Source organism: Porites lutea, chromosome 6 (assembly GCF_958299795.1).
Source record: "Porites lutea chromosome 6, jaPorLute2.1, whole genome shotgun sequence".
Classification (NCBI taxonomy): domain Eukaryota; kingdom Metazoa; phylum Cnidaria; class Anthozoa; order Scleractinia; family Poritidae; genus Porites; species Porites lutea.
This window is the reverse complement of record NC_133206.1, coordinates 1,455,161-1,482,500: the sequence shown is the minus strand read 5'-3', so window position 1 is coordinate 1,482,500 and position 27,340 is coordinate 1,455,161. Positions and strand designations below refer to the sequence as shown.

General features: G+C 39.1%; 1 protein-coding gene and 1 pseudogene across 2 annotated transcripts; both read right to left on the bottom strand.

The window, feature by feature from the left end:
• Positions 1–594: 594 nt before the first annotated feature.
• On the bottom strand, positions 595–11,377 carry LOC140940394 (anoctamin-4-like). 2 transcript variants are annotated; one of them, XM_073389363.1, is made up of 6 exons: positions 11,195–11,377; positions 10,772–11,111; positions 4,797–6,328; positions 4,371–4,492; positions 3,306–3,750; positions 595–2,902 (listed from the first exon to the last, which is right to left on the bottom strand). In XM_073389363.1, exons 2-6 carry the CDS (start codon positions 11,072–11,074, stop codon positions 2,632–2,634), a joined length of 2,673 nt encoding a protein of 890 aa, XP_073245464.1. In that variant the 5' UTR covers positions 11,075–11,111; positions 11,195–11,377; the 3' UTR covers positions 595–2,631. The 2 variants fall into 2 exon arrangements, with proteins under 2 accessions (XP_073245464.1, XP_073245465.1); XM_073389364.1 differs by lacking the exons at positions 10,772–11,111; positions 11,195–11,377 and adding an exon at positions 7,544–7,828.
• Positions 11,378–14,698: 3,321 nt separating this feature from the next.
• Positions 14,699–25,362, bottom strand: LOC140940806 (anoctamin-1-like; annotated as a pseudogene).
• Positions 25,363–27,340: the final 1,978 nt, after the last annotated feature.

The window sequence follows — 27,340 nt, the reverse complement described above, 5'->3', positions numbered from 1 at the left end:
TTTTCTAAGTTTTTCCCTGGAGAATAAAACATCAGTACCTCAAGTTTCCAGTAGCTGTCATTCATCCCTCGCGCATATTTTGAGACAAGTTTAGTTGCTATGGTTACGAGCTATCACGTCATAAGTAGCAGGTGGTCAAGCCAATTTTGGGTGAAAATACATTTTTCTTCTACTTCTTTCAACAATAAAAGTAAATCTTGTGGCTAAAATCATGCAAAGTGCTTACTTATGTGTTATTTTTCATGTCAAGCAGAAAAAAGATTAACATTATGTAAAGCAGAAAAAATTAACATTTCTCGCGTTTTTAACCTGATTTCTACTTCTTGGTAAAAGCCAAGATGGTGAAGTCACAGGCCTCCTGCAGCGCCACCATCCCTAAAATATACCTCAGCTTGTTAAGAAGATCAAAGGCTTTCCACTAAAGGTAAAATCGTTTCAAAATACTGCAACATATCAAAAACTCCGGGGAGGGGTTCCATCCAATTACTTAATTCATGGAAACAAATTCAAAAGATTACGAAACATTTCTTCGGTACTATTGTAGTAATATAGTCTGGTTATATAAACCACCTTAAGCATTCATTGAAAACAGTATTTACTTAAGAAAATTTTATTGCTTTGCAAGGACAAGATATGTTACAGTATTGCAATAATACAAGAAGACATATTTCACAGCAATGTTGTGTTGATCCGCATGAGAGTACAATGTTTATCATAAGCAGCTTCAGTAAAAAAGATTCTGTGATAACAAGAAATTTTTTCACTCGATACAAAACTAGGAAAAAAATTAACTTTAAATGGTGCGATCGATTCGGTGCCTTTTGGTCTAAAATGAGTACTTCAATGTTTCAATACTGTCCTCGTTAGATTTCAAAACGAACAAACAAAAAACCAATTCAAATAAGCAAATTTTGGGTTATCCCAAACATCTTTTGCTTCTTTCTTCCTTTCTCCCCCCCTATAGTTTGTTTTTGTTGCTGTTGTTAACGTTATTTTTTTCTTTAATATGAAAAAGTTTTATCTTCTCGTACAAATTAAATTTAATTACATATACACAAGAAAGGTTATTCGCTTACTCTCACTTGAATTTAGGGATATTGGAATTCGGAAATTTCCATTGCACTAGATCAATATCGACACGTTAAGAAAGTCATACTCTTTTCCAAGGCTGTCTTGTATTATTCATCAATAATTAACTCAATATGACTTCCTTTTTCGATAATTCTCCTAGCCTTGGAGACTAGTATAAATGTTAATATATCTGTTAACACTGGTCAATTGAAATAGCACTAATACAGCTTCTAATATAGCACTAATATAGCACTAATACAGCTTGTAATTCTGAAATTCTATTGTTCCAGTATAAAGAGTAACTTAAGTTCATAATGAACGTTTAAATTTGGTTTTGAGCAACTGAGCACCAAAAATACATTATTGAAGTATAAATGTCCTTGCGTTATATGCATAAATTACTCATTTAACAATTCATTTGCTTTGATGTATACGTAGAGTTTGTTATCGCTAACGAAACAAATTGAAATTAACATGAGTGAATTCCTCACTTGTTTTTCTGATTTTTAACATTAAAATGTCATGTTTTGTCTGACTTTTATTGAAATAACAAAAATGACAAAAGTGAGACAAACATTGCAAATTCGGCTAAGTTCACACTATACAGAGAAGTATGACGTCACGTCACCATGGTAGCACTATTTTTGGATAACAACAAAACCAACGACGAAGGTGAAGGAAGGAGAACGGCAAAAAAAAAATAGGTTTTAATTGACAAAACAACAAATTTGCACGTGCATCACGCTTTTTTGTACATTTCTTTGCCGTCGTTGCACCCCTGCAACATGAAACTTCCTAATTTCACACGCTTGCTTTATGGTGTAGGTGACACAACACAAAAGTTGTCTTTTTCCTCTTCTAAACGTTGATACGGTCATTTCGGATTCAACCCGAGGAAATTTCGCCTACATTTGCCAAACTAAATTAAATTGAATAAGATCGATGAAGTTTGAAGCGGTGCGAATTCACTTTTTAAGTGATGTTTTACCGGTTTGTTGTCATCCAAAAATTTTGCTACCATGACAACGTGACGTAACGACTTCTCCTCTCTATTACGCCAACACGAACACCATACCCACGGATAGGGTTTCTGTTCACACAAAGGAAGGGTAAATTGGGCGCCTTTTCTGCTACGGAGTGAGCCTGCCCCTCCCGATCATAAAAGTGGATCGTCATATATATCGGATATGTTCTGTGCACATTTTGGTGCAGTGTGAACAGATATTGGGATCGTAGCGGAGGTGATTAAGTAGAAGAGAGCACTGGTATCCTCTGAGACGGAAGTTAATATTCAAGAGTGAGGACTGGGATTTAGTGCACCAAACCCCCTTCGGAGAAATGCTTCGTTATGATGTTCGATAAGTGTGAACAACTTGTTCCAGTCCCTGGTCGTTACTGTTCTTACGATATACCCGACAGCTTTAATTTCGTGTCGACAAGTAAAGCTATCTGGTAAAAGGTAAACATTCTGTCTGTCTCACGTCCGTGCGTTTCGCTATTGACCATCAGTAAGAATGAGGAGAAAAGTTAGGCATCGTTAGTTAAGTCATATCAGGGTCACTACAGCATGTCATTATCTGTTTGATTGTAATGATCGTTGTCATTATTGCTGTAACCTTTCTTCTTGAATGTTAGTTTGGTAAGATGCTTTTCACGCTTTTCCTTCAACTCCAGGTTTTTAGGAACATCTGGGACAAGCCACGCAATGAAACTGGTGATGACGTAAACTGTAAACTGAAACACGAACACGAAAGCGAGGCGACCTGCGATCACTTGCCAGTACTGTTTGTTCTGCTTGTACGGAGGAAAGCTTTCAAAGTAACCAGAGTACCTGAAATGCAACAAAAGTGATGGAATTTCAATCAGTTTCTGGTAAGTTGAAACAACGAGGAAGTCTAACACAATAATGAACGGGATAACAAGAAAACATTTTCCCCGAGTAGCCAAAAAGTATGTATAATCTGAAGATAGCCACCTTATTTTGTTCGCCCTTTTCCCTCGCTCCCACCCCTGGCCTCTCTCCCCTCCCCGTTAGCATTATTCGCTCCCCGAGAGGACGACACTAAGTGTATAACCCTGAAATCACTAAATACACGCATCACTTTCATGATATCAATTTACTTCTTCAATATTCATTTATTTATTCTGTTTTATGAAAATATTATCTGTTTTATTGAAACTCTTCAGTTTAGTCAAGAGAACTTAATCCTCTCTTGGTTTAGTAGCATATTTACCTGCAGGTTGTAATGGTCTTGTTATCGTAGGGTGACCCTAGCGATCTTAAATTTTCCAAGGGATCATCTGGTTTTGTCCCTGGCTCCTGTTGTTCGATATAGGCCGTAGTAATAAGCGCCAAGCTGTTGTCTATGTAACCTTGGAGCGTTCCACCACCAGGCTCATCGTGGTCTGGCGCGTACTTCATCTTGTATATAAGCTTAGGGATGTACTCGGAGGTAAAGGCTAGGACAAAGGCATTCACTAGAACTGACAATTTTGTTACTCCTTCAAGGATGCGATACCAAGCTCCAATGTCTTGAGCGCGAGTACTGTCTGGTCTCCTGAACTGACACACAAAGTTGATAGCATCCACACGAACTTCAACTACGGAGTTTAAAAGGGCGAACAGAGGGCCCAGGGGAAAAGCGGCCACGAACATCGTGACAAATCCATATTGCAGAACTGTATAACAAAATGTGAAATGACAATCATGAAGCAAATTTTTAATGAACGTATTTTAAAACTAGGAGACATATAAATATCAGTCATGATACTGAACATGACACTGACGCAGAATAAATAACCGACTTATCCCATGTTTTATCTTTGCTGCATTCCTTTTGTACTGGTATTGCGTTATATATCAACTTACTATTTGTTTTGCGTCGAGGAACTGAAAACCACCAGGGGACTGTGCCACGAAAGGCACAGAAACTTTTCGGGCCCGAAGGCGAATTTTAAGTCAAAACCTATTGAATATTAGCGGAGTTCCCAGCGCACGAATAAGTCAATTTTGCTTCGTTAACTGATAGTTTTAAATGTATAATTTTCAAAATTATGGAAACTATGATTTTGAATTCAAACACGGCAAATGCGAAACAACTTTCCGGGTCCGAACAGTTTCTGGGAGAAACAGGCCCCAGGGCTCTATCTTTCCCTTCTATCATACCTTTTTGTTATAGTCTTTTAAGGACTGTTAAGTGCAGCCATTGCATTGCAACAGATTCAAAACTTTTTGTTCATTGCCGATTAATGTTACTGAGTAATTATTAAAGCTGAGCATTATCGTTGAGCTAACTTACCAACTTCAAGATATTCCCAAAACATGCAGTGGTCACCTGGTGGACTCAAGTCAAAATCGCGTTGGTATTGTGGAAGGCCTTCCTTTACCTCTTTTCGACTGTTAAACCAAAACATGATAGATCTACAGAAAACAAAAATTTAAATATTACCATCGTTTAAGTCTTAACATGAAAAAACAACAAAAAAGAATGCATCTTGAGCGAGAGGTATTTTTTTGTTACTCTGTACTTTACATGTAACTGCAAGACACTTCAATTAGAATTCAGTTTTCAAATAGGAAATACTGGATTTTTGTTTTTATGGTCATTGTTCACTTAGAAAGATACACTAGATAATATAACGCCTGTCCTATAATGGCTCTTTCCTAAGAACTTTAAATTAATAATCTTTAAAAAAAATTACATAAAAATTTGATAGCCACTTACGGGATGGCTACTTCAGTGATATTTCCTATGACCTGCTGTCCAACCATAATGATAAGGAGCTGAACACAAAGCTCAAGAAAGCATCCTTGCTCACTACAGCTATCCAGACGATAGCTTCCAGCAACGCGCTTGTATCTGCTTGGGGTCCCAACTACCATTCCAGATTTAAAAAAGGCGATGTAGAAAATGGATGCGTACGTGTTGACAAACTGGAACAGGTACATCTTCCAGGTGAAGCTGTCTTGATAGTCGGTTCGAGTTGGCGGATTCTCCCAGTCAGTCAGCCACACAGCCAGTTTGCTGTACACGAACTTCAGGAGGTTGATTGCAACGAGATTGAGAAGAGCTGCTGTAGCCGAAGTGATGATCTTTGCACGAGTCTGAATACTTCGATCATTGTTTCCACTCAGAGAGGCAAACACTGCAGCACGGTAAACAACGACACCAACGACAGCTGCGATGACAAGGAAGATCATAAAGATGATGATGCTAACCACTCCAGCAAGACGACTGTAAAGTTGAGCTTTTGGAACGTATGGTTCCATCTTGCCAGTGATTTCATTCTTCTTAAGCGTTGTTACTGTAGCTGAGTATTCGGGACGCAAAGGCTCTTCTTCCTCTTCGAAGTCATCAGTGTGCCACTCCTGAGCTAATGAGGCTTGGCGACGCTTCCAAAACTCAAGGAACAGTGTAGCCCAAACTGAGGCAATCAAGGCAAGTCCAACAGTCCAGTCGTTGTCAAAGAAATGTGTTATCCTTGCGTAAAGGCACGTACTTGAAGCTAAATCCCAGTAACTACACTGTTTATCACATAATGGACACATGATCCACTTTCCTGTGTTGTTGCTGTCACAAACATCTTTAACTGGAATATGGCTGGCAGACGATCCGATTCCGTAAAGGAATACAACAAAGCCAATGATGGCAAGGGGTACAAGCATGGCCGTGTAGAACCCAAGCCAAGCAAAATACAAGGCTATCTCACTTCCAAAGTAATCCTTGATTTCACCGTATGGCTGAAATTTGAACCATCTTCCAAACCTGGCCCAGTCACGCTTCAGCCGCTGACGATCATTAGTCGGCTGTTCCTCGCGTTCCAGATCAACAGGACCAGAATGAAGTGGATATCCCGCAACGTAGGCACCTTCATAGATCATCTTCCTTAGTCCAACGCCATGAGACCCCTCAGCGAACCGAGCGTTGTAACAAATCTGTTGCACGATGTAGATTCGATCAACATCGTCAAACAACTCGTCTCTGTTTTGATAGTTCAAAAACTTGGTTAGCTTTGCTTCCTTAAAGTTAGCCATAAAGAAGCTTCCTTTCCCTTCGAAGGTGGGGTCATGAACGACAAGAGGGTTTCGTCTTCTTAATGACTGCATCCTCTCATTTCCAATCCTCTCCTCTGCCCAAGATTTGAATACAATATCGTTTTCTTGAAAAGGAAGTTTCAAACGCATCGCTTCCGCTCTCTTGGCCAGCACTTCCCACGGGGCATGAAGAAGTACAAAATGGCGTTTAACTTTGGGATCCTGGAAAAAGGAAAAGATTGAAAAACAAAAAATAAAGACAAAAATTAACATAAAATTAAGAGAAAAAACTCTCAGTCGTTTCTGTTAGTATTTATATTCCCTAGTCGGATGAGTGGATTGAGAATTTGAATGGGTCAGTGATGGCTATCCATTGCGCTTTTATCTTCCGACTTAATCATTTACCGTAAACTCTTAGACTGACTATCATCTAATTTAAAATATCAATGAAAAATCAAATAAAATGGTCATGTCAAAACTGAAAAAAAAAACAGACTTCTGGACAAATACTCTCCATTAGTATCACAGGATTTGTATTGAGAATGCCGCAAAAATTATTTAATAACTTGCTGTCACTATAAGAACTAAGATTGTAACATCAACAAAATGCTTTATATTTTCATTCTGTTCTTTATTTCTTTTTTTTGACTAGTAAGCCATCCAACTGTTTTATTAAATGATGCTGATGATGACAATAATGATGATGATGATGATGATGATGATGATGATGATGATGATAAAGTACATCATCATTCAATAAATCCTGAATAAAATGTCAGACAGCTCTGTTTAGGAAGGGGGGAGGGGGGGTCTTTTTCACATGAGCCAATGGTGAAAGGGAGTGAGAATTGACATGAGCTCTTCTGGAAACACGGGAAACGTAGATGCGATGACGATAAACGCCGTGGCATGAAATGGTAACAGACAACTCCCAAGGATTATAATAGAAGAGTTCATTGGCGGATCATCGAATAACTACAGGGTTCGAACTTTGGACTTGCAAGTTTAATGCACTAGAGCGTCACTAATATGTATGTTTACGAGGCTGAGCCAAAATCATTTTGCAAATCTTTCCCATAAAAAAATGTTGAAATCTTAATCGCTTGGCAAAGGGTTTGTTGGTGCTTGTTAACATAATGGGAGGAATAAGAAACAACGTACCAGTTGAAATTCGCTTGCAAATAACAGCATAGCGCCTGGCAGAGGTCAAACGTGAGATTTAAATGGCTCGAGCCGATGCCCAAAAATTTTAATCCAAGCCAGCAGATGTGTCCGGTTAGTTTTGAATATAGGAAGGACCGAACAATGCAACAAATTCGCAAACAATAACAAAGCTTAGGGAGTAAGAGCTTGACGTACACTGAACTCTGTGCAAAATCATTGCATAAAATTATTCTCTAACGATCACATACTTTATCCTGAAGCGGAGACACATACCTTGGACGAAATTAATTCATCGTATTCTATTGATAAACCCTCCTTTCTCAAGTTGTCCTCAAAGACTTCTCGCTGAGTTTCTAGTCTTTTTTGTTCAGAGTCATCAGAGTCACTTTCTGTGTTTGTTTCGAACACTAAAACATAGTCGATACGCCTCTTTGGTTCCATACCGTCGCTAAAGTAAATGCCCCTTGGCTCGATTTTTAGCTCCAACTCAATACCATCTTCATCTTGGCTTAATCTAGAGTATCTGTTAGAACCTATATTCATCGCGAAGCCCTGCCCACGTTCTGCGGGAGTTATTAATTCGATGGAAAAATCTGGGCCAAACACTAAAATGGGCGTAAGTATTTGCATAATTGTTAGCTTGTTTCTGGCTCAATGGTTTTCAAAGGATAGACAAAATGTTTTATATATATATATATATATATATATATATATATATATATAGGGGCTTCATGATTGAGCTTAAAATTGAGAATTAAAAAGTTATATTTCCAACGAGCGAAATCTACACCTCAGACTTAACGCCAGGCAGGATTCTTTAAATCCACACTTAAACCTAACGATTTGTCGCCCACTGGTTTGTTTATTTTTTTCATTCTTAGGAGCTGCTTGTTAGATTTGAAAGGCATGTGTCTAAAAATACAAGATAGCGCAGTTTGCCCAAGACATTGTTGAAAACTACGTGATTTTCATGTTGGAGTTGACTAGAACCAAGTGAACCGCGACTAATCAATTTCCTAGGAGCCGAATAGCCTTGAGAATGTACATTTATTCTGACTTTTTGGCTCTGTGAAGAAGAATTGAACAATCGTATCGGTACAGAAAAAAAAAACAAAAAGGTAACAGGTTAATCTGGTTGCACGGCGCTATTCATGTGTAATACATGTAACTACGTAATGGAACAAAGCATGGCTTCTGAAGAATGATGCTCAACTGATAACTGGCAATGCTATTTTCACTGTACCGATTACTTGGGTACAGTCCCTGGTACAGTGAAGTAGGTATCCAAAACCATACTATGAGTAGTAACTCGCCTAATTTGTTGTTTTGGAAAAAAATTAACCTGGCAAAAATTCACCCAATACTATTTTTGTTAAACGCACATGATATCGGATCAAAGGAATATGGACAGACATAAAGACGAATTTGCGTCAACAAAAACGTTTAACTAGTTGTTACAAAGTATTGACAACAAAACAAATTTTTGTCATCCACACGAAAATTAAAATATTAGCTTATTTGTCTGCAATGAATACTTATCCATCGTGCAGACTGAAGATACGACGCTAATGAAAATTCCGGGCAAAAGGCTGAGTGGACTAAAAGTAATTCTTCCAGCATAAGTTATAAGTGTGGAGTCGTGATGGTCTTTGGCTTTTTCCGTTTAAATACACAAATAATATAATCTAAACAAAATCTATACGATATCTCTACATATGTTCTTGAGAAATATATAATGGTGAAAAATAATGGTGTATAAACAGTTGTCGGGTTAAATCAATTAGCCCGAAGCGTAGTAAAAAATTTGAATAAAAGAGCGAGAATGCAGCAAATCAAAACAAAAGGAGTAAAAGATACAAGTCTCAATCATTTGTGCTTTACCCTTCGCAAAATAGTTCTGAATACTTCTTGCCTTATAAATATTCAAATTTAACCTTTAGTAAACAAAGGCTGGTATTTTCTAATCTGAAGGAAGTCTGGACGTTCTCGAATTTACTCATTAGCCGCAGAGGCCAATAACTACGTAAATGTTGGCTAGGGAACTAAAAGAGAGATGCGAGAAAAAATGCTAATTTTACGGGGGTGGAACAACAATTCGTTTTTCCAGTACACGGCTTTGCCTTTAAGATGACGGAAAAATAAATGCAATTCCTCTCTCCCGTTTAATTACAGACAATTATGATCTAAACCAAGGAGAATACGTTGTCTATACATATGTTCTTGAGAAATATATAATGGTGAAAAAAATGGTGTATAGAAGCTTATAGACAGTTGTCGGTTTAAATCAATTATCCCGAAGCGTAGTAAAAAATTTGAATAAAAGAGTGAGAATGAAGCTCGCAGTTAGAAGTCACAAAACCAAATAGCGTAAGCAAGTATTGCATGTGTGTAGTGTTTACTAAGTGTTTTATTCATCCCCTGTCCTTGCTGTTTCCTTTTTTCAAGAAAATGTTTTCCTTTCATAAGACACTAGTACTGTTTGTCAATTAATTTTCCATCAGCACTGTACTGTTTAGTAAAATCTATATATTGTGTACTTGCTGTAAATATATAAAAGTTGTTATACACAATTTGCATTTTACAAACTAATAACGATACATTGTAGATTGAAGTGGGTGTGTATGGACGTTTTGATGAGGTTAATATCATGCATTGTCAAGACTAAATACAGAGTGGTTAATCTTTTGATCAAGCCATATTGAAACCTTAAATCTCTCTTATGTTAATTTTGCTTTCGTTTGCTTGTATGTGTCTTCAAAAATGGGTTAAGGGTCTCAACTCGATAGTGCTGTGTTACCTCAGAAAAATACGAGTCTTGACAAAAAAATTTAAAAAGGAACATTAGGAAATCATATTTTGGCAATAATTCTGTCGCATGCAAAGGTATATATATCAATATATATTTTTGGCAAAAATTTTTCATTATATTGGATTAACGGTTCAGATAAAACAGCTCTTAAATGAGAGTTTTCACAACGTTGTTTTAACGATTAGTACACGTACATCGGTCAAAAAACAACAACCGGCAACAGAACATAAAAAGAATTCAAGTTTTATAAAAGCAATTCTGCCAACTGAGGTAAGAAATTTTTCTTTAGCTTGTGAAACTTCTCGCTCGATTAAGTAATCAATATTGTGACTCACTTTATCATGATAATCGTGAAGCTTCAAGAATTCAGGATTTAAAGGAACCGTGAACTCTCTGGAAAAGTTAATCAAACAAAAATTGTATTGTTCGCTTGATCTACCAGCGGTCAATGTAACGATCACGATTTTTTTGGATCCAACGAGTCACGCTTGAATTAACCAATGGAATTATCAAAAATAAAAAAAAAAATAAAAATATCAATCGAAACCCCTGAAGCCTGATTTATTGTTAATTTTGCTCCTTTCTTGCACAACTACAAAATCCCGTAAAGGCACACAAGTAAGTTATACCAAAGGAATTTCCAGACGAGCCTAAATCGATCACACGCCATACATTCTTCAGGTTGTGCTTACCTTAGAGCAAGTACGCTCCACACGTTCGACCAGTAAACCAGCTTTGTCAAGGCTAGTTTCAAACGCTTTCCTCATTTCTTCAAGCTTTTCTGACTTGGCCCTGGATTCTTCATCTTCATCCTCTTTTTCTTGGCAGCGCTCGTACACAAGGACATAATCAATTTTCTTCTTCGATCCACTGCGTTCAAAGTACAATCCAACGGCCCCGTCGCCGTCACTTTTAGGCTTAATCGAGGGCTCGACCATTTCAAGAGTGACATCTTCATCCTCCGGAGTCTTTATATACGAAACTGGCTTCGCCATGTCAGAACGTCTCGCTTTTTGGCTCTATTGCTGGAGGCTGAGTAAAGCGGCGATTTAGCCTGTAACTACAGCGAGGGTGTGACAGATAACGATAAATATTTGCATGAAAATAGAACTAACCTGATTTGAGTTGCAAATTCGCCAATATCTGCGCAGTATTTAACCAAGGTCAGTACAGAAGTTGACAGTGCCAAAGAACTATTGCACTGTTATGCTGGGAGAATAAATCAAATCAAAACAAAAGAAGTGAAAGATACATGTCTCAAGTATTTGTGCTTCACCCTTCGCAAAATATTTGTGGATACTTCTTGCCTTATAAATATTCAAATTTAACCTTTAGTATACAAAGGCTGGTATTTTCTATTCTGAAGGAAGTCTGGACGTTCTCGAATTTACTCATTAGCCGTAGAGGCCAATAACTACGTAAATGTTGGCTAGGGAACTAAAAGAGAGAGGCGAGAAAAAATGTTAATTTTACGGGGGTGGAATAACGATTCGTTTTTCCAGTACACGGCTTTGCCTTTAAGATGACGGAAAAATAAATGCTATTCTTCTCTCCTGTTTATTTGCATACAGTTTACATTCTTTGCGTCCATAATGAGAAGAGCGAAGACAGTTCTCATTTGAGTATTTCTTCTCTTCACTAAATTTGTTCATTTGTTCGTTGGCTTATTAGATGTGTTCTCAATGTTCGCGATAAAACTGCACTTAAAAATCATTGTTTGGCTGAGTATGTATACAGTATGAATTCGGAATAAAGAGACCCATAAATTTGTCCTAGAACAATATCATCGTGTCACCCGCCATTTAGCAAGCACAATGTTAATGGACGCGGCGACTAAAACTCAGAGGCGCGTAGACGGCGCAGGTACAAGTGAATCTGTTTTATATTTAGGGTTGGAGCTCGAGTCACGGGATATTTAGTCGCACCTGCAAATTAAGCCACCCTTTCTCTGTTATTATTTTATTGTTTTGACTATGGCCTAATTTATACAAGAGGCGTCTCACTAGACAACTAACTAATTTAAATTCCAGAGAGAGGAGCCGTTTACGGGATGGTTCGATGGTTTCGATGGTTTCGACATTATTTCATGAATGAAATGGCGAAAGAGGGTGCATATAAACACCTTTATACTAAAGTAACCTTTAGTTTATTAACTTAAAGCTGCCAGAAAACTTTAATTTTACAGTCTATATACTCGTTTAAAAATAGGTTGTTCAATTTACAACCGTAGGGGCTAATAATGATATTCATATATTTTCCAACGAAATCGGTCGGAAATCAGTCCCTCTTCCTTCTCAAGTCAAAATTTAAGAGCCCGTCTTCGTTTTCCACATAGATGGAAACATGGACAGTCAGTCATGGCTAAAAATGGTCTGCTGAAAATGGTTAAAAATGGTCTGCTACCCAGCTACATTTTAAGCTACATTAATATTTTTGAGATTGATAAGTGCAATTCATTCCAGGGAAACAACTCATGATCATTTTTCTTGGCCAAATATGTCCAAGGGGGGAAAGGTGCAATGAAGTTAACCCTAAGTAAAGCACCAACCCGTGAAACAAGGCCAGACCACTACACCGGGAACTCCGTACCCTACTCTTTACGACAAGTGGGTTCTTTAACTGCCCCTGCTGACTATATAACACTGAAGATGTAGGAGACGGAGCCTACGATTTATTGTCCTTATCCGAGAAGACTAGAACATCTCACCATTTTCAGATGTCATTGCAAAGGCAGCATGTTCTCCACAGTTATTTTAAGACCCTGAGTGTTGGTCCGGTCTGGGGCTCGAACCCGAGACCTCCCCCGAGCAGTCCAGCACTATACCAACTGAGTTGACCGATCGGAGGGAAATGAATTTTAAGAAACAAGAAATGAAGTTAACCAGAATAAAACAGTCATACGGACAGCGCTCATTTATATTTGGCGCTGCGAGGTTGTGGAACAGACTACCTGCGGAGTTGAAAGACTGCTCTTTGAAATGAGGATGCGATGAGGGAAGAACGACGGTCTTCATGGCACGAAATGTCGTACAAAGCGAGTCGATTTCAAGTTTCATCTTTGAGCTTTTGCCCCGATTGTGCGACGACGTTATGGCGAGATACTTCCATTGGAGGGCTTAATTGAAGTGAGAAAACCGACTTTGAACGATAATATCCACCTTATCCAATTAACCGTTTTAAGATTTTTTATCAGTAGGGTGCCTAATGCTTCCAATTCAGTTAACAATTGGTTTCGGTTCGTTTAAATTCGGAGGAGCAAGCACAGTTACAAATAGGACATATTACTAATAAAAACAAGAAAGAAAGAAAACATTGTTAACCGCGTTTATACTTTTAGAACACTTAGTGTCCCAAGTGCAAGTGCCTGATTGAGAGAATAGTGCCTATACACAGACCCATTTCCTTATGAAACTGTGTTCTGATGGTCATGTGTTTACACGAGAGCATTAAAATAGTGCTCATTCATATCTTATCGTCACCATCAGTCGGATGTAATGTGATACTACAGGTAACTGCAAGGGTGGCTCATCGTTTAGATGGCCATGGGTTCCCAGCAGTACGTACTAGTAGCAGATTAGGGAAGGTACAGAGTTTTTACAAGAATTTTGGGCCAAGTGGAGGATAACTAGAACACCTGAATTCCCCAAGTAACTGTTTAGACACCCGTTCAGGGAGGAGCAAGCAAGGTTGTTTGGCGGGTATATTGAAGCCTCAATTTGACGGCTAGTTTACCGGTACTTACACCTCAAAATACGTGTATAATTGAGCTCTCGAGCCTGTTCTTTTAGCGGACGTTAAAGAGCATTTACAAAATAAAGCTAATTTATACAACAGGATAAATTAAAGTTAATGTGATAACTATAGACCCGCCTTTACTAGTAATCGAACCAGCTCACTTCCTTTTAGAGGCCCGGGGGCGGGGTGGGGGGGGGGGGGGGGGCACTTGGACATTTTTTGGGTGTGTATGTGCCGCCCGGGACTCCAAATTGGCACCCCGTTCTAAACACAATTTCCCCTAAATTTGATACCCCGTTCTAGAAATGGGCCAATTTTTTATACTCCGTTCTAGAAAGTTTGTAAATTGAAATAGCCCTGTTTTTTAAAAAGATATTTCTTTATTTGTTCGACTCATACATCAAATAAATGCTTTTTCATAATCAGCAACAATTTTAGGCAGAAGATAAAGCCCTGATCCGCAATTTTTTATACCCCGTTCTAGAAAACGCCTCTGAAATGGATACCCCGTTCTAAATCAGGAGCTTCAAAATCACGACCCCGTTGGGCGGCACATACCCCTATAGGTAATATATGGGAGTACCCTCTCTGGGTTTAGAGGTCACTTCCTGCATGTTACCCCTGTCACACTAATGTTCCGTTCTCCCAATTAGATGCCAGCTATCACATGAACAGTTGATGCCTATATTTTTGCGCTTAGCATCCCTTACCCCTTTTCCACACAATAATTCTGGTCTAGTTACTTGCTTTTTTCTAAAGGATTACGGGTTGGGAGGATTAATTTGAAAACAAAGTGGATACGGTAAAATAAAATAACTGCATGCAATGCGATATGTATGCAGTGTTTAATGCTTAGCACTCATGGTCACACGATTACACGAAACAAAACAAAATCGCGTTCTAAGCCGTTTTCAGTTTGCCCAACGCTTTCATCTAAACCCCATTAATCATTAACAATTTCAATAAAGCATATAGCCTAGACTGGAAAAGCACTTATTTTCTAAAATTATCCCAGGAAGAAAGAGATCTGGTGGTCTGACTATAGTGCTTTCTTAAGCCGCGTCCTATCCTCAGATCAGAGTTTTCTTGAAAAGAAAATGAACTAGCCGCGGTCCCTGTTCTTCAAATGCTGGCTCGTACTATCCAATGGAAATATCAATGCTAAGTGAACAACGTCGTTGGGTTTCAACAATACTTATAGAGCGATTTTCGTATGATCTTGAAAAATGGTGTCGGTAAGCGTTCGTTATTTGTTTTATCAGCCAGTGGACGAAAAGATCAAAACATGAACTCTTCGTTTTCCCTCCAAAGTAAACCCTGATATGGAGAGGGCATTGTTCGATTGGCCAATCGTGTTGCAGTATGACGTCAAAGCTAAGTATCGGTTGATTTCTAGAAAGTTCTCGGGCATGAGGTTTTTTCACCCTAGCGTTCGCTTAACCAACCAAAAGCCACGCGCGTTTGTGTCCGTTCGATAAACCAATCAAATGGCTCTATTTCCGTTCGTTTGTTGCTTCTGTTTCGGTTCGCGCGTTTTCATTTCAAGGTCATACGAAAATCGCTTTATCCACTGGCGAACAGTTTATCTTGCGGATAGCGCGACGTCACTAGTGTGAACACACGAAACCTGATCAACTCTAGTTCGAACACACAAACTCTGATAACAAGAAAAAAAAGAAAAGGTTAATTATATAGGTATGCTGGCCATATGCCATCATTCTTTTGAATAGAAACTTTCAAATACATGCTCACAAACCGTCACACACTCTGAAAATCTGGTTCAAATTCTTTTACATAAAAAGCAGGCTACATGAAACAAAAGGCTAAATCTATACGGAGTGTATACCGTATGCCAGCCTCCTTTGAATATAAATGGGTCATCTGAATCAAAGTGTAAATTAGGTAGGTGGGTGAAGATGACTCAAATGATAAATCATTGTTCTGACTACCAGAACACGAATTTCACACGAGAAATCTAAACAATGTTGATGGCAATAAAAACATCATGTTCATCCAGGTAAGGTGCACAGTATGGTTTACATGAAGATGACTAGATCAGAAAAGCTGCCGACACAGGTCCTTTTCGCTCACTCAGGTAACTGTTGCCATTGTTCACCCGTGCCTTCAAGTGGCTGCAAAGAAATACATTAAACAGCAATTTATATCATAAACACACGAGAATGCTCAGGCTGAACAGAGGCAAAATGTTTCTTCTCTTTTTCCTTCGTAAGCAAACCCTTATTTTCAACCACCCAGAGCCTTCATTTCGCCTTAACAGGAAAGAGAATCTTTAAAGAAAAACAAGTGATCGACGTATGACGAATTGATATCACGTGAGGTTTGTCAGGGGCGTAGCTAGGGGGCATGGTCCTGGGGTGCCTGTGACTCCCCCTTTGTGAGATAATTGTAATGACTAGCATTCAATAAATCTTCTCCAGTGCTAGATTTGCAGGGCCGACCATCTGCAGTGGACCATGCTCTAGCTCGTATCTAAAATTATGAATGTCAGAGCAGTTAGACATCCATTGGTTTAAACAGACAACAAATTCGATCCTTCTTGTCTTTATTCATCCATGCAGCTATTTTGTAGACTTGTCCCTCCCTCCACGTTCATTGCTCATCCAAAAAAAAGTCAGTTCTAGTTAAACACGTCGTAGATATCGACATGCCAATCTGGTAAGTACTGTGGGTGTGACAGTGTGGATCCCCCCCCCCCACCCCCTTTGAAAAATCCTAGCTACGCCCCCCCCCCCCCCCCCCCCTGTTTATTAACGATTAGAGGTCCCTTTTTATGTTCATTGCCTGGTTAATCATTCACCTAAAAAGATTCAACTGAGTGTTGTAATATCTTTGACAACAAAGGAGAAGTAATGGATTACTAACCCGCTCAACAGCATCCTCACTGGCCAAGTGTGGCCCCACTGGTTGATTCCCGACAGGTTCTTTTGTTAAGGGCTGAACAACTTCGTTGGAAAACACTGAAGCTGTTTTGGTGCTTCTTGCTTTTAACACCTTATTCCCAAACTCAATTTTAATCAGCTCCTTCTCTCGCTTTTTCTTTAACGCGAAACTCTCCGGAACGTCGGGGACCAAGTAGGTTATGGAATTACTGACCAAGAACACAGTGAACTGAAACACAAATACGAAAGCGAGGCGCACAGCAATCAATTCCCAGTATTGCTTGGAAAAGTTATAAGGCCAGAAGTCTTCATGATAGCCACAATACCTGAAAAAAATCACAACAAAAACCAGTTTGCGCAGCAGTCCTCTCCCTTGAGGGAAATAAAGTGTGTTGGCCTTTGTTTAATCATTGGCGAAAACAATTACAAGAGGTCACGCTATCATGACTGTCTAATGCTGGACTCTATCAGACGATAATGTCGACTTGCTAGGCACAACTGGAAAAAAGATTCTTTATAGGTAGTAAAGGCTGGATTCTTTACTGGTGGGACTTAAATTTAAGGTCTGCTTACATAATACCGGAATGACTTTCATTCTGGAACGAGTTCATCCATGTCCATATATTTCTTTGCAGCTGTTCACATGATACCTAGACGAAATTTAGCTGAAATATAATGTTGTTCCCTTACGAGTCATTCCTGAATGAAGCTTGAATGAGATCATTCCCGTTTTCATTCCGAATGAAATTCTCGTTCTGGTAAGAAATTTCATTCTGGTATCATGTGAACTGAAAAAGAACTTCGTTTGGAATTGACAATCGCAAATCGTGTACTCTGGGGTGAGTGGAGTTCATATCTCATCTTGGCGCTTACACCATTCGAGCGAGAACGCCTTGCATTGTATGCTGAGAAGTTTAATCCAATCATGTAAATGTGTGAATGCATTACGAACCTCACTCTGGAACGAAACTCACTCGGGAATAAAATTCATATCGGTATCACATAAACAGCTAGCCCCTCAATCTTGGTGCATGCAATTTCAAATGTCCCCTGATGTCAAGAAGTCTTCTCAGTTCTTTATTGCCTTTCTCTGCATTTGGTTACTAGGCTATTTACAGAACTAGTTTCTGTAATATTGCCAGTCGACATCATGAGTTAAAATGAAAGACCCCAAGATTATAGTTGCAGATCGACTTTTCAAACCTCTGTACAAACGATATACAAATGAGACGCGTGCTATTATTACCTTAGAACTGAAATAAGTAAAATAAAAGAACTTAAAACAAATTTTCAAAAATATTTTTGAAATACCTGCAGACTGAGTCATTGTATGGCAATTGAGCAAAAGGGTCTTCTGGTTCCGTTCCGGGTTCTTTTCGAAATATGTCAGTCGTGTGAATGGAGGACAGGCTGTTATTGATGTAACCAGTCAGCGTTCCTCCACTGGAAGATTCCGATGAGTACTTCACTCTGTACAGAAGTTTAGGTATGAACTCCGAGGTAAACGCCAGCACAAATGCATTCACTAAGATGGAAACTTTTGTAATCAGCTTGAGAATGGGATACCAGTATCCTTGGCGTGAACAATATCAGGCCTCCTGAACTGGGACACAAAATTGAAGGCGTCTGCTCGAATGCGAATGGCTGAGCTAAGGAGGGCGAACAGAGGACCGAGTGGAAAAGCAGCCACGAACATGGTCGCGAATCCGTACTGTAAAACTATCACCAAGGAACAAAACAATATGAACACACTAATAAACGACCTGCATAAAGTATATGGAAGGGTAATATATTATAAATTGACTGATTACAAAAATATTTGATATATTTCTTTTTGGAGCACTTTAAGCTGTATCAGTTTACGATACGCTTGTGGTGTGCAATGCAAATGTTATGTAAAATCAAGATACAGTAGAACAGTGGAACCCCACCTTACGATTACCCCGTGTACACGACAATCTCGTCCTTGCGACCATATTATTTCGACCCAAACATAATAATCACTGAGTCATGTTATTATTTTGAAGACCCGTTAATGCCATGACCTCGTTATCAAGACCAGGAGTTTTTGGCCCAACGGTGGTTGCATTAACAAGGTTCCACTGTGCATTAATTGTGTCGGTTAATACAGAAACTCATAAGGGGTGGTTCAAGACTTCAGAGGTAGTGCATCGTTTTTTTATATATATACATTTTTATATATAAATTCTTGAACTTGATTTGAACGTATTTTAGAGAGCGCTCAACTCTTAGAGGAGCATTGACAAACTGGTTCAAGACTAGTGCATCGTTTTATTACTACAGCTCTGTTTCGTATGGCTAAAAGATGACCACACTCATCAGGTAATAATTTCAACGACTGCATGACCGTTAAATTACAATAACTGGCAAAAAAGTGAAAAAACGGTTGTTATGAGATATAAAAACAGCGTTATTTTATAATATAAATCATGTGATTGCTGTTTATAATTTGGAAGACTGTGTTTCTTTATCGTAAAGTTATTGACTAGGTATCTGTTTCTGTGGGGGCATGAACTTGCTAACGCATTTCGCCTGTTTACACTGCAGTGATCCTTTTTAAAAATGATTATGAATTTTTCAAAAAGACATAAATTACATTTCTTAGTAATGTTGTTGTAAGGTTTGCATTGCTTGATGATTTTTTGGGTTGAAAGGCTTTTTGTTGTCTTTGAGTGTCCACATGTGCTTTGATAATTCAGTTTCGTGTCTCTTATTTTGATGTCGGAAGGAAGATGCATGTGTGGTTTCTGTAACGTTCTTTGAATTTTTCGCGAGTCCTACATATGAATCTGTTGGTGTTTCAGTTGTGACTGCTGCTTGGTAGACTACGTTTGATACGAGGCATTTTCCTTCTAGGGGGAATTGATCTTTTTTTCTGCAGTTACACTCTTTGTTGAGTATTTGTGTTAAATTTCGGGACTGATTGCAATCTGATAGCAGTTTTTTTTATTGTGTGACGAGATGATTGTTTTCATATTTGGCATGCAGGAGTATCTTAGCTCTAGTGTGTGGCGGTTAACAGGTTAATGATATTGTGTAATGGGTTATTTTTCGGGAAGTGTCTGTCGACGATATTTAGGAACCTTCTTCCCAGAGTGGTCTTCACGTTGTAGTTCCAGGATGAACGCCCCAAGATCATCATCGATCACTGCAGAGGCCTTGCTCTCCAGAATAAAGATACTTGGCATAAATATACGAGTTTACAAGACTATGTTGAAAAAACGTTTTTTTCTTACTAGAAGTAGCATGGATAATTTCATTAAAAAACCATTTCTACATTGTAACCCATTCAAAATTCGCCTCAGTAACAGTTTGACAATTTATCGTTACCCACCAACTTGTAGATACTCCCAAAACATGAAATGATCTTCAAATGGGCTCAGGTCGAAATCAATTTGATAATCCTCGTTTTCTTCCTTTTTGTTCTTTTTCCTCATATAAGTCTTGTAACGGTACTTGAGGTACCTAGATGCATATGCAACAAGCAAGAACATAAATATGAGATCTTATTGGAAGTGGATGAGAGGGAAGGGATTAAGTAAGTAAATGAACAAATATATATTAAATAGATGAATAAAGGTACGTTGTAATACCAGGGCACAGCCCTATCCAATATAACCTCTGAAAGCTTTAAAGTCCGTCTCCCAGCCACCAACGTGTTGAGCAAAAAGACACAAAGAGAGATAGTTACAAGTATCGTACGCAGTCCGCATGAGTCGGGACGGTACAATATCCCGGCCCATGCTTATAGCAAAAGATTGGGGCGAAAACCCTAATATATTATAGCAAGAGACGTATATCCGGATTTGCAGTTTGAATTCTACTAAGCTATCCCCTATCTTATTAAAAGTAGTAACCGTCTTTGGTACTTACGGGATGGCAACCTCCATGATAATTCCAATGATTTGTTGTCCAACCATGAGAATAAGAAGCTGAACGCAAAGCTCAAGAAAGCACCCTTGCTCACTACACCCATCCAATCGAAATTTCTCAGCGATTCGCTCGTATTTTCCCGGAGTTCCAATTACACGCTCAGACTTGAAAAATGCGATGTAAAAGACAGAGGCGTACGTGTTTGCAAATTGAAACAAGTACATTTTCCAGGTGAAGCTGTATTCATAGGCGCTATGAGTTGGGGGATTTTCAAAGTTTGTTAACCACAAGGCAAGTTTGTTGTAGACGAACTTCATCAAGTTGATAGCAACAAGATTAAGGAAAGCTGCTGTCGCTGAAGTAATGATTCTGGCCCTGGTGTGTATCATTCTGTCGGAATGACCACTAAGAGATGCAAAAACAGCAGCTCGGTATATAATGACACCTACGACCGCTGCGATGACCAAAGCGATCATGGTTAGCACCAACACGACGACAGCGCTTAAACGGCTGTACTTCTCGAACTTAGGAATTCTTATCTTCTTCTTTCCTGTGAGCTTATTCTTCGTGATATAACGGGAGGCTGGAAATTCTGGGCGCAAGAGCTCTTCCTCTTCTTCTAAGCTATCTATGTTCCACTCATAAGCTAGTATTCGCTGACGACGTTTCCACAACTCAAGAAACAGGGTTCCCCAGATCGATGCAATCACGGCCGGGCCAACTGTCCAGTCGTTGTCAAAGAAGTGGGTAACATAAGCATACACGCATGTAGTAGATGCGAGATCCCAGTAGCTACACTTCTTGTCGCACAATGGACACATGTACCATTTTCCCTTGTTATTTTCATCACAGACATCTTTAACGGGGATGTGATCACCAGCAGAACCGATTCCATACAGGAACACGATTAAACCGATGATGGCCAGCGGAGCTAGCATTCCCGTGTAGAACCCAACCCAAGCGAAATACATAGCAATCTCACTTCCAAAGTATTTGTTGATTGCGTCATACGGCTGGTATTTACACAATCTTCCAGGCCTGGCACAGTCACGTTTGAGACACTGACGGTCATTCTTGGGGGTTTTGTCGCGTTCAAGAACATCAAGGCCATCATGAAGTGGGTATGCTGCTACGTAAGCGCCACTGAGAATCAAATTTTCCAACCCAACATCCACTTCCTCCGTCTTATCTTCTGACGGGTTTTCCTCCGCTGGTTCCGTTTGATCATCTGCTGGCCCCCTTTCCGCCGAGCCCGTTTGGTCATCTAATGGCTTTATTTTACCATCTGATGCACCAAAGTAAGCGCTTTTGCAGATTCTCTGCACGATGTACACACGGTCGATATTATCAAAGAATTCCTCTATGTGGTCATTCTTGACGAACTTCTCAAAGCGATCTTGCCTGAAGTTTGCCGTGAAGAAATCTTCTCGAGCTTCAAAGGTAGGATCTTGGATCACTAACGGGTTTCTCTTATCCTTAAGCTTCGTCTCAAGCCAAGACTTCTTGATTTCAACGTCATTCTCTTTAAAGGGAACTTTTAGATGCATTTCTTCAGCGTGTTTGGCCAACACGGACCATGGAGCATGAATAAGAACAAAATGTCGTTTGATTAGAGGGCGCTGAAAGTAAAAGCAAGCACATAACCAAAGTGCCCTCATAATAAAGAAGCTCATTCCCAATAATAATCTGATGATATCAATTTAACTTTTGGATATAAAAGAAAAATGCCACCTCAGAGTAAGATGTCGATGAGGCGGAGCACATTGCGTTTAATTAACTCTTGATATTTTTTCGGGTAGAATAAGTTATGGAAAACGAGAAGTTTTCTGAAGATTTGGAGTTCTTTAAAATTCAACTTTACACCTAATGACTGATCCTGGGGAAACAGCTAATTATTCGGTGTGTCCAGAGGCGGAGCCGAGGGATACATTGAGATTAGAGGAAAAACAAAATCAACTGTTTCCCGAGGGATCAGCATTTAAGTGATTTGTTTCTTGCCGGAAATTCATTAAGGTGTCAAAGTTTGGAATAAACATGTACTTGGACAGGTGTTAAGAAAACAGCTTACTTTTCAGGATCGCAAGAAAGAAAAAACACCAAAATTTTTTTAGCAACGAAAACTTGATGAAATATGATATTAAGTTTTATTTGAACTCAAGCATACAGCAAATTACTTTTAAGGCGATTGAAAAATATTGGGAAGGTCTCCAAAAAACTGTATCGAAACACCTCGAACCTCGCTGTAACGGCGATCTTCGGTCAACATTACGGAACTTAAGCAAAGACGATTTTGAGCGACGCACGTCAACCGGACGTCTACTTTTTGCATCCTTTGACATTGGTTTAATTTTGTCCAAATTTTCGAGCAAATCGTCTTTATAAGAGTTAAGAAAACTAACAACACAAATTTGGTTCGGACGTGCACGCAAACTCATATCCCCAACGTGGTACAAGAGGGGGGAGCCTTGATGGACCCCCACCACCCGCCTTGACTTTTTTAATATGTTGCAGTATTTTGAAACGATTTTGCCTTCAGTGGATCTTTGATCTTTGATCTTCTCTACAAGATGACGGATATTTCATGGGTGGTGGCGCTGCTGGAGGTCTGTGACGTCACCAAACATGGTTGTCTTCGTGGACGCCATCTTTGATTTTTTCAAGAAATAGAAATCAGGTAAAAACAGTGAGAAGTAACAATTTTTTGCGCTTAACGTTTAAATCAATATATAAATAAATTACTTTGCACCATTTTATCCACAAGCTTTACTTTTATTCCTGAAAGAAGTTGAGAAAACATGCATTTTCACTCAAAAATGGCTTGACCACCTGCTGGTTATGATGTCGTATCTTGTAACCATAGATAAACGAACAGTTACAGAAAACGTCAGGTGCTGACGTATTATCGCCTTGGAAAAAAAATCAGGAAAAACCTTAGGAGGGGTGCCCCCCCCCCCCCCCCCCCACCCTTGTACATCCGAGGGTTAACAGGGAAAAGACCCCAGTTCCGTTTGACGTGCGGCCCTCAAAAATGTTCTTGCTTAAATTCTCTGTTGGCGGGTAAATTGCACTGTTACTCTCTAAAATCATAGATTTTGCAGTTTCGCCCACTGAGATTTTGGCGGGAAACAGTTCATTGTTAAATTTCATGTGACCTCGAAGTAACCATTGAGAACGCGCGCTTTTGGGAAAAAATTTCCAGCTATATAACAATAGAATTTGAAGTAAAAAATTTGTAGACAAAGACCATATAGTCAACCACCATAACAACGGTGCCACTGACATCTGCTGATTTTTGTGTATTAAATTTGATAATGTAAGAAATACTTTTGAAACAAAAGAAATTGAAATTTTGACTAAGATAAAAATGAAGCATAACAGATACCTTCTACAGCCATGAGGAAAAAAAAAAGAACGGATAAAAAGAAAAAGAAAGGAAATTGGCCAAAATGCCTCCTTGAACGTAAAATGTTGATAACCTTGAAATGTATCTGCCATCTAACCGGAAGCAAATACTGCTCGAAGAAGAGGCTTGGTAATTGACAGTACTCAAGCGCTTTTTAGACAAGTATAGCACGGGTAAAGTGTGACGTTGTAGCCTTCTAGGCTGGTGAACAGTGGAAATATTTAAGACTTCTTTATATTGCAATCAACGAGCGCAAGAGTGAGTCAAGGCGTAAACAAGAGTATTTCCAACGTCGAGGTAAGATACTTGCAAAGTCACCGAATGTCATACAAATGACAACGTAGGCAGTGTGAAATGTCACTTGGTGATAAGACAACGTACTGCTGAAACCTTAACTTACACGTCGCAGTTGTACTAAATTGGACGCTGATCACAAATTCAATTGATCGACTTACCCTAGAAACCTGTTTGTGAGGTTGAATGCCCTTGGCACGGTCTTGCGTGATGGTAAATTGTCTTCTCAATTCTCGCATCAAGTCCTACAAAATTCGTATTGAAAAAAAGTGCTGTAAAAGTCCCTCAGCGGCCAAATCCTAGACAGGTGTTTTGTAAATTGGTAGGTCGAGTTTTCTTCAACAAAGTGGAGGGAATACAGGTGCCGAGAGAGCAAAAATAATGTCATCATGAAGAGTATGAAAAGGGGGGTAAGTTGATGGATAGAAATTGAAATAAAGTCGAAAGAATGCTGTAAATTCCATTACACAATAGAATTTAAACAAATTCATTCTTCTTTTTTTCTAACTGTTTCAATTGATATGAAGACTTAATAAGTTTAACTTGGAGAAGTGCGAGGCAACGGATCAAACACTGTTACAGAGGAGTTGAAGACAGCACTGAAACCTGCTCAATGTTTACAGGCTAGCTGTTAGAACCAGTTTGAGAAATAAAAAGTTATTATACCTTTAGCCAATCACTAATTATAATGTCTCGCAGAATGTCGAGTTTACTGAGCTTTCTGTGAGGTAAATGCTACCATGTAATTTTTTTAGGAACGGCTTACCAAATCACGGCTGGTTTCTTGTGGATCAGGGGAATCCAGTTCCAGACCAGCTTCTTTCAGGCTCGTTTCAAATCTTTTCCTCATGTTTTCGTGGTTTCTGGCCCTTGTCTTGAAAGCTGGGATTTTATCCTCTTCCTCCTGACATGTCTCATAGACAAGAACATAGTCGATTTTCCGCTTCGCATTGGTCCTATGGTCCTCTACAAACAAGCGATCACTTTCCTCGTCGCCCGTGTAGACAGGTGGGTCGTCCACATCTATTCGTACAGTTTTGGTGTCCGGTGAGGCCATGCTGAAGTCTTTGATAGTTATTACAAAACGGATGTTTTTCACTCAGTATATACATGTTTACGTCGGGCGAGACAGGAAACCACAAACATTTGGAGCTTGCACCTGTAGGACATTCCTACCTGAGGCAAAGCGGAACCGGAACGAATAAATGAAGGCATAGCTCCCTGCTCTCAACTGTTTAGTATAGTGCGAGGTTGAACTTGTCCAATTCTACCTAACTCCATACATAATGACCCGAATATTAAATGAATTAATGCCGACTTATCGATCAAAAACGGTTTTTAAGTCCAACGATCATCTACCGTTAATACCTCCCTCCTGCGCATATACAGGTGCCTTGCACCAGCGGAAGTCTTAAACGCAGCGTGAAGGCAACTTGATATGTTACTACTTCGCTAACCGTAACTAGTACTAAATAAACGAACAAGAAAATGGCATCGGAGACTATTTGAAACGGGACTCTTAGTTTTCTTGGCCCCCTGCAAAACCATACGGCTCGTGAGTAAGAATAATTTAAAGTTTTCAAGAATAAACTGTTCTTACACATATCCTCACTTTTAATGGGTCCTGAACTAAAATGAAACCCTTGAAGAAGGTATTACTCTTTAACTTCGTGGCTTTTTTTTCTGTATTTTCTTGGACATTTATAAAACTCACAATGAAAGGAATCGAAACTTCCTGCAAAATATTTGACTGAAAACAGGAAAGATTTTGCGGATGCAATAACTTGCCAACGAACCGTAGAACCTTACAGGATGTGTGATTGAAATGTTTTTTACGTATTTGTTTGTTCGGCATTAAACTAAGCTAATTGCAAACTGTACAACAATATGTTTATAAGGATCACACGTCTGCTCGCGATTACACTCAGCACGCTTTTATTGCGGACAAACTTGGGGGAAGGGAGATGTAGATTACGCCAATATACTGCGATGCGAGTGAAGTTGTGAATATATCATCATTCACCTGTGCAACTATCGGAAAAAATTATATTTAACGCGTGAAAGATCAAGTGAAAAAATACAGTTTCCTTTAGCATTTAAGTCCGTTTAATTAGCTCCGTGAGGCAAGAGGATAAAAACCAAGGTTGAAAATTATTTCCAATAAAAAAGGATAGCGGACACGAGTAATTTTTTTTGAAAATTCATAAAATTCAAAATACAAATACAAAAAGAAAACCTTTATAGGGCCAATCTGTTGTCTCGGCGAAATACCCATACGATTAATACAGCCACATTTTTATGGCCTGAAATTAGTGGCCGTATTCAATGTTTGATAACGGGGTTTTTTTAAGGGCGGGTTAAGAATGCCGAAAGGCATGAGGCAAAATCAGCTGGCGAGGAATTTATGTCATGTCGGGGCTTCGATACACAAATAAAGCTGCAGAGTTAGAGACCATTGCTCTGCCGGACCATTCGGCTACACTGCCTCTGTAGTGACTAAATCGCAGCTGATGCATCTTAGTACCCTACTACTCCCTGCGCTTGTGTATATCTACGTGTGTTCGTTTGCTTGTTTGTCTGTTTTTTCTAACCACTTTCCAACTTTTTCGACGAACTCGCGCCGAAAAGCTTGCAACACAGGCTACAATCGAAACATTTTCTTTTGAAGCATTATGTAACATCTAATTATTTATTATACTTAAGATGATGATTTGAAGTTACAAAAGGATGTTAAATCCGCACACATAGTGCTTTCGAGACGTTTATCGTGAATGAAATATCCACTTATATCTCTGGAATGTGTCGCCATGTTTAAACAAAAATATGTACGAAATGCATCGTAGTTTTCTTCAAGCGTGAGGCGGGCAAGGCAGCATCTTTTGTCCTTGTATAGCGACATGGATTTCGATTTTGGTTCACTTTGAAGCAATTTGGCTACAATACATAAATCGAAGTCCGGCAAAAAACGCCAACTGTATACTCGAGCGATTTGGATTTTCAGCTATATCGCTACGGCAACCAGATTAATGTGAAAG

Coding starts and splice junctions, on each gene's coding strand:
- LOC140940394 (XM_073389363.1), bottom strand. CDS start 11,074: ATGGCGAAGCCAGTTTCGTATATAAAGACTCCGGAGGATGAAGATGTC. Junction 6,329..10,771: donor TGGAGCGTACTTGCTCTAAG/GTAAGCACAACC, acceptor TCCTTTTTCCAG/GATCCCAAAGTTAAACGCCA. Junction 4,493..4,796: donor ATCACTGAAGTAGCCATCCC/GTAAGTGGCTAT, acceptor TGTTTTCTGTAG/ATCTATCATGTTTTGGTTTA.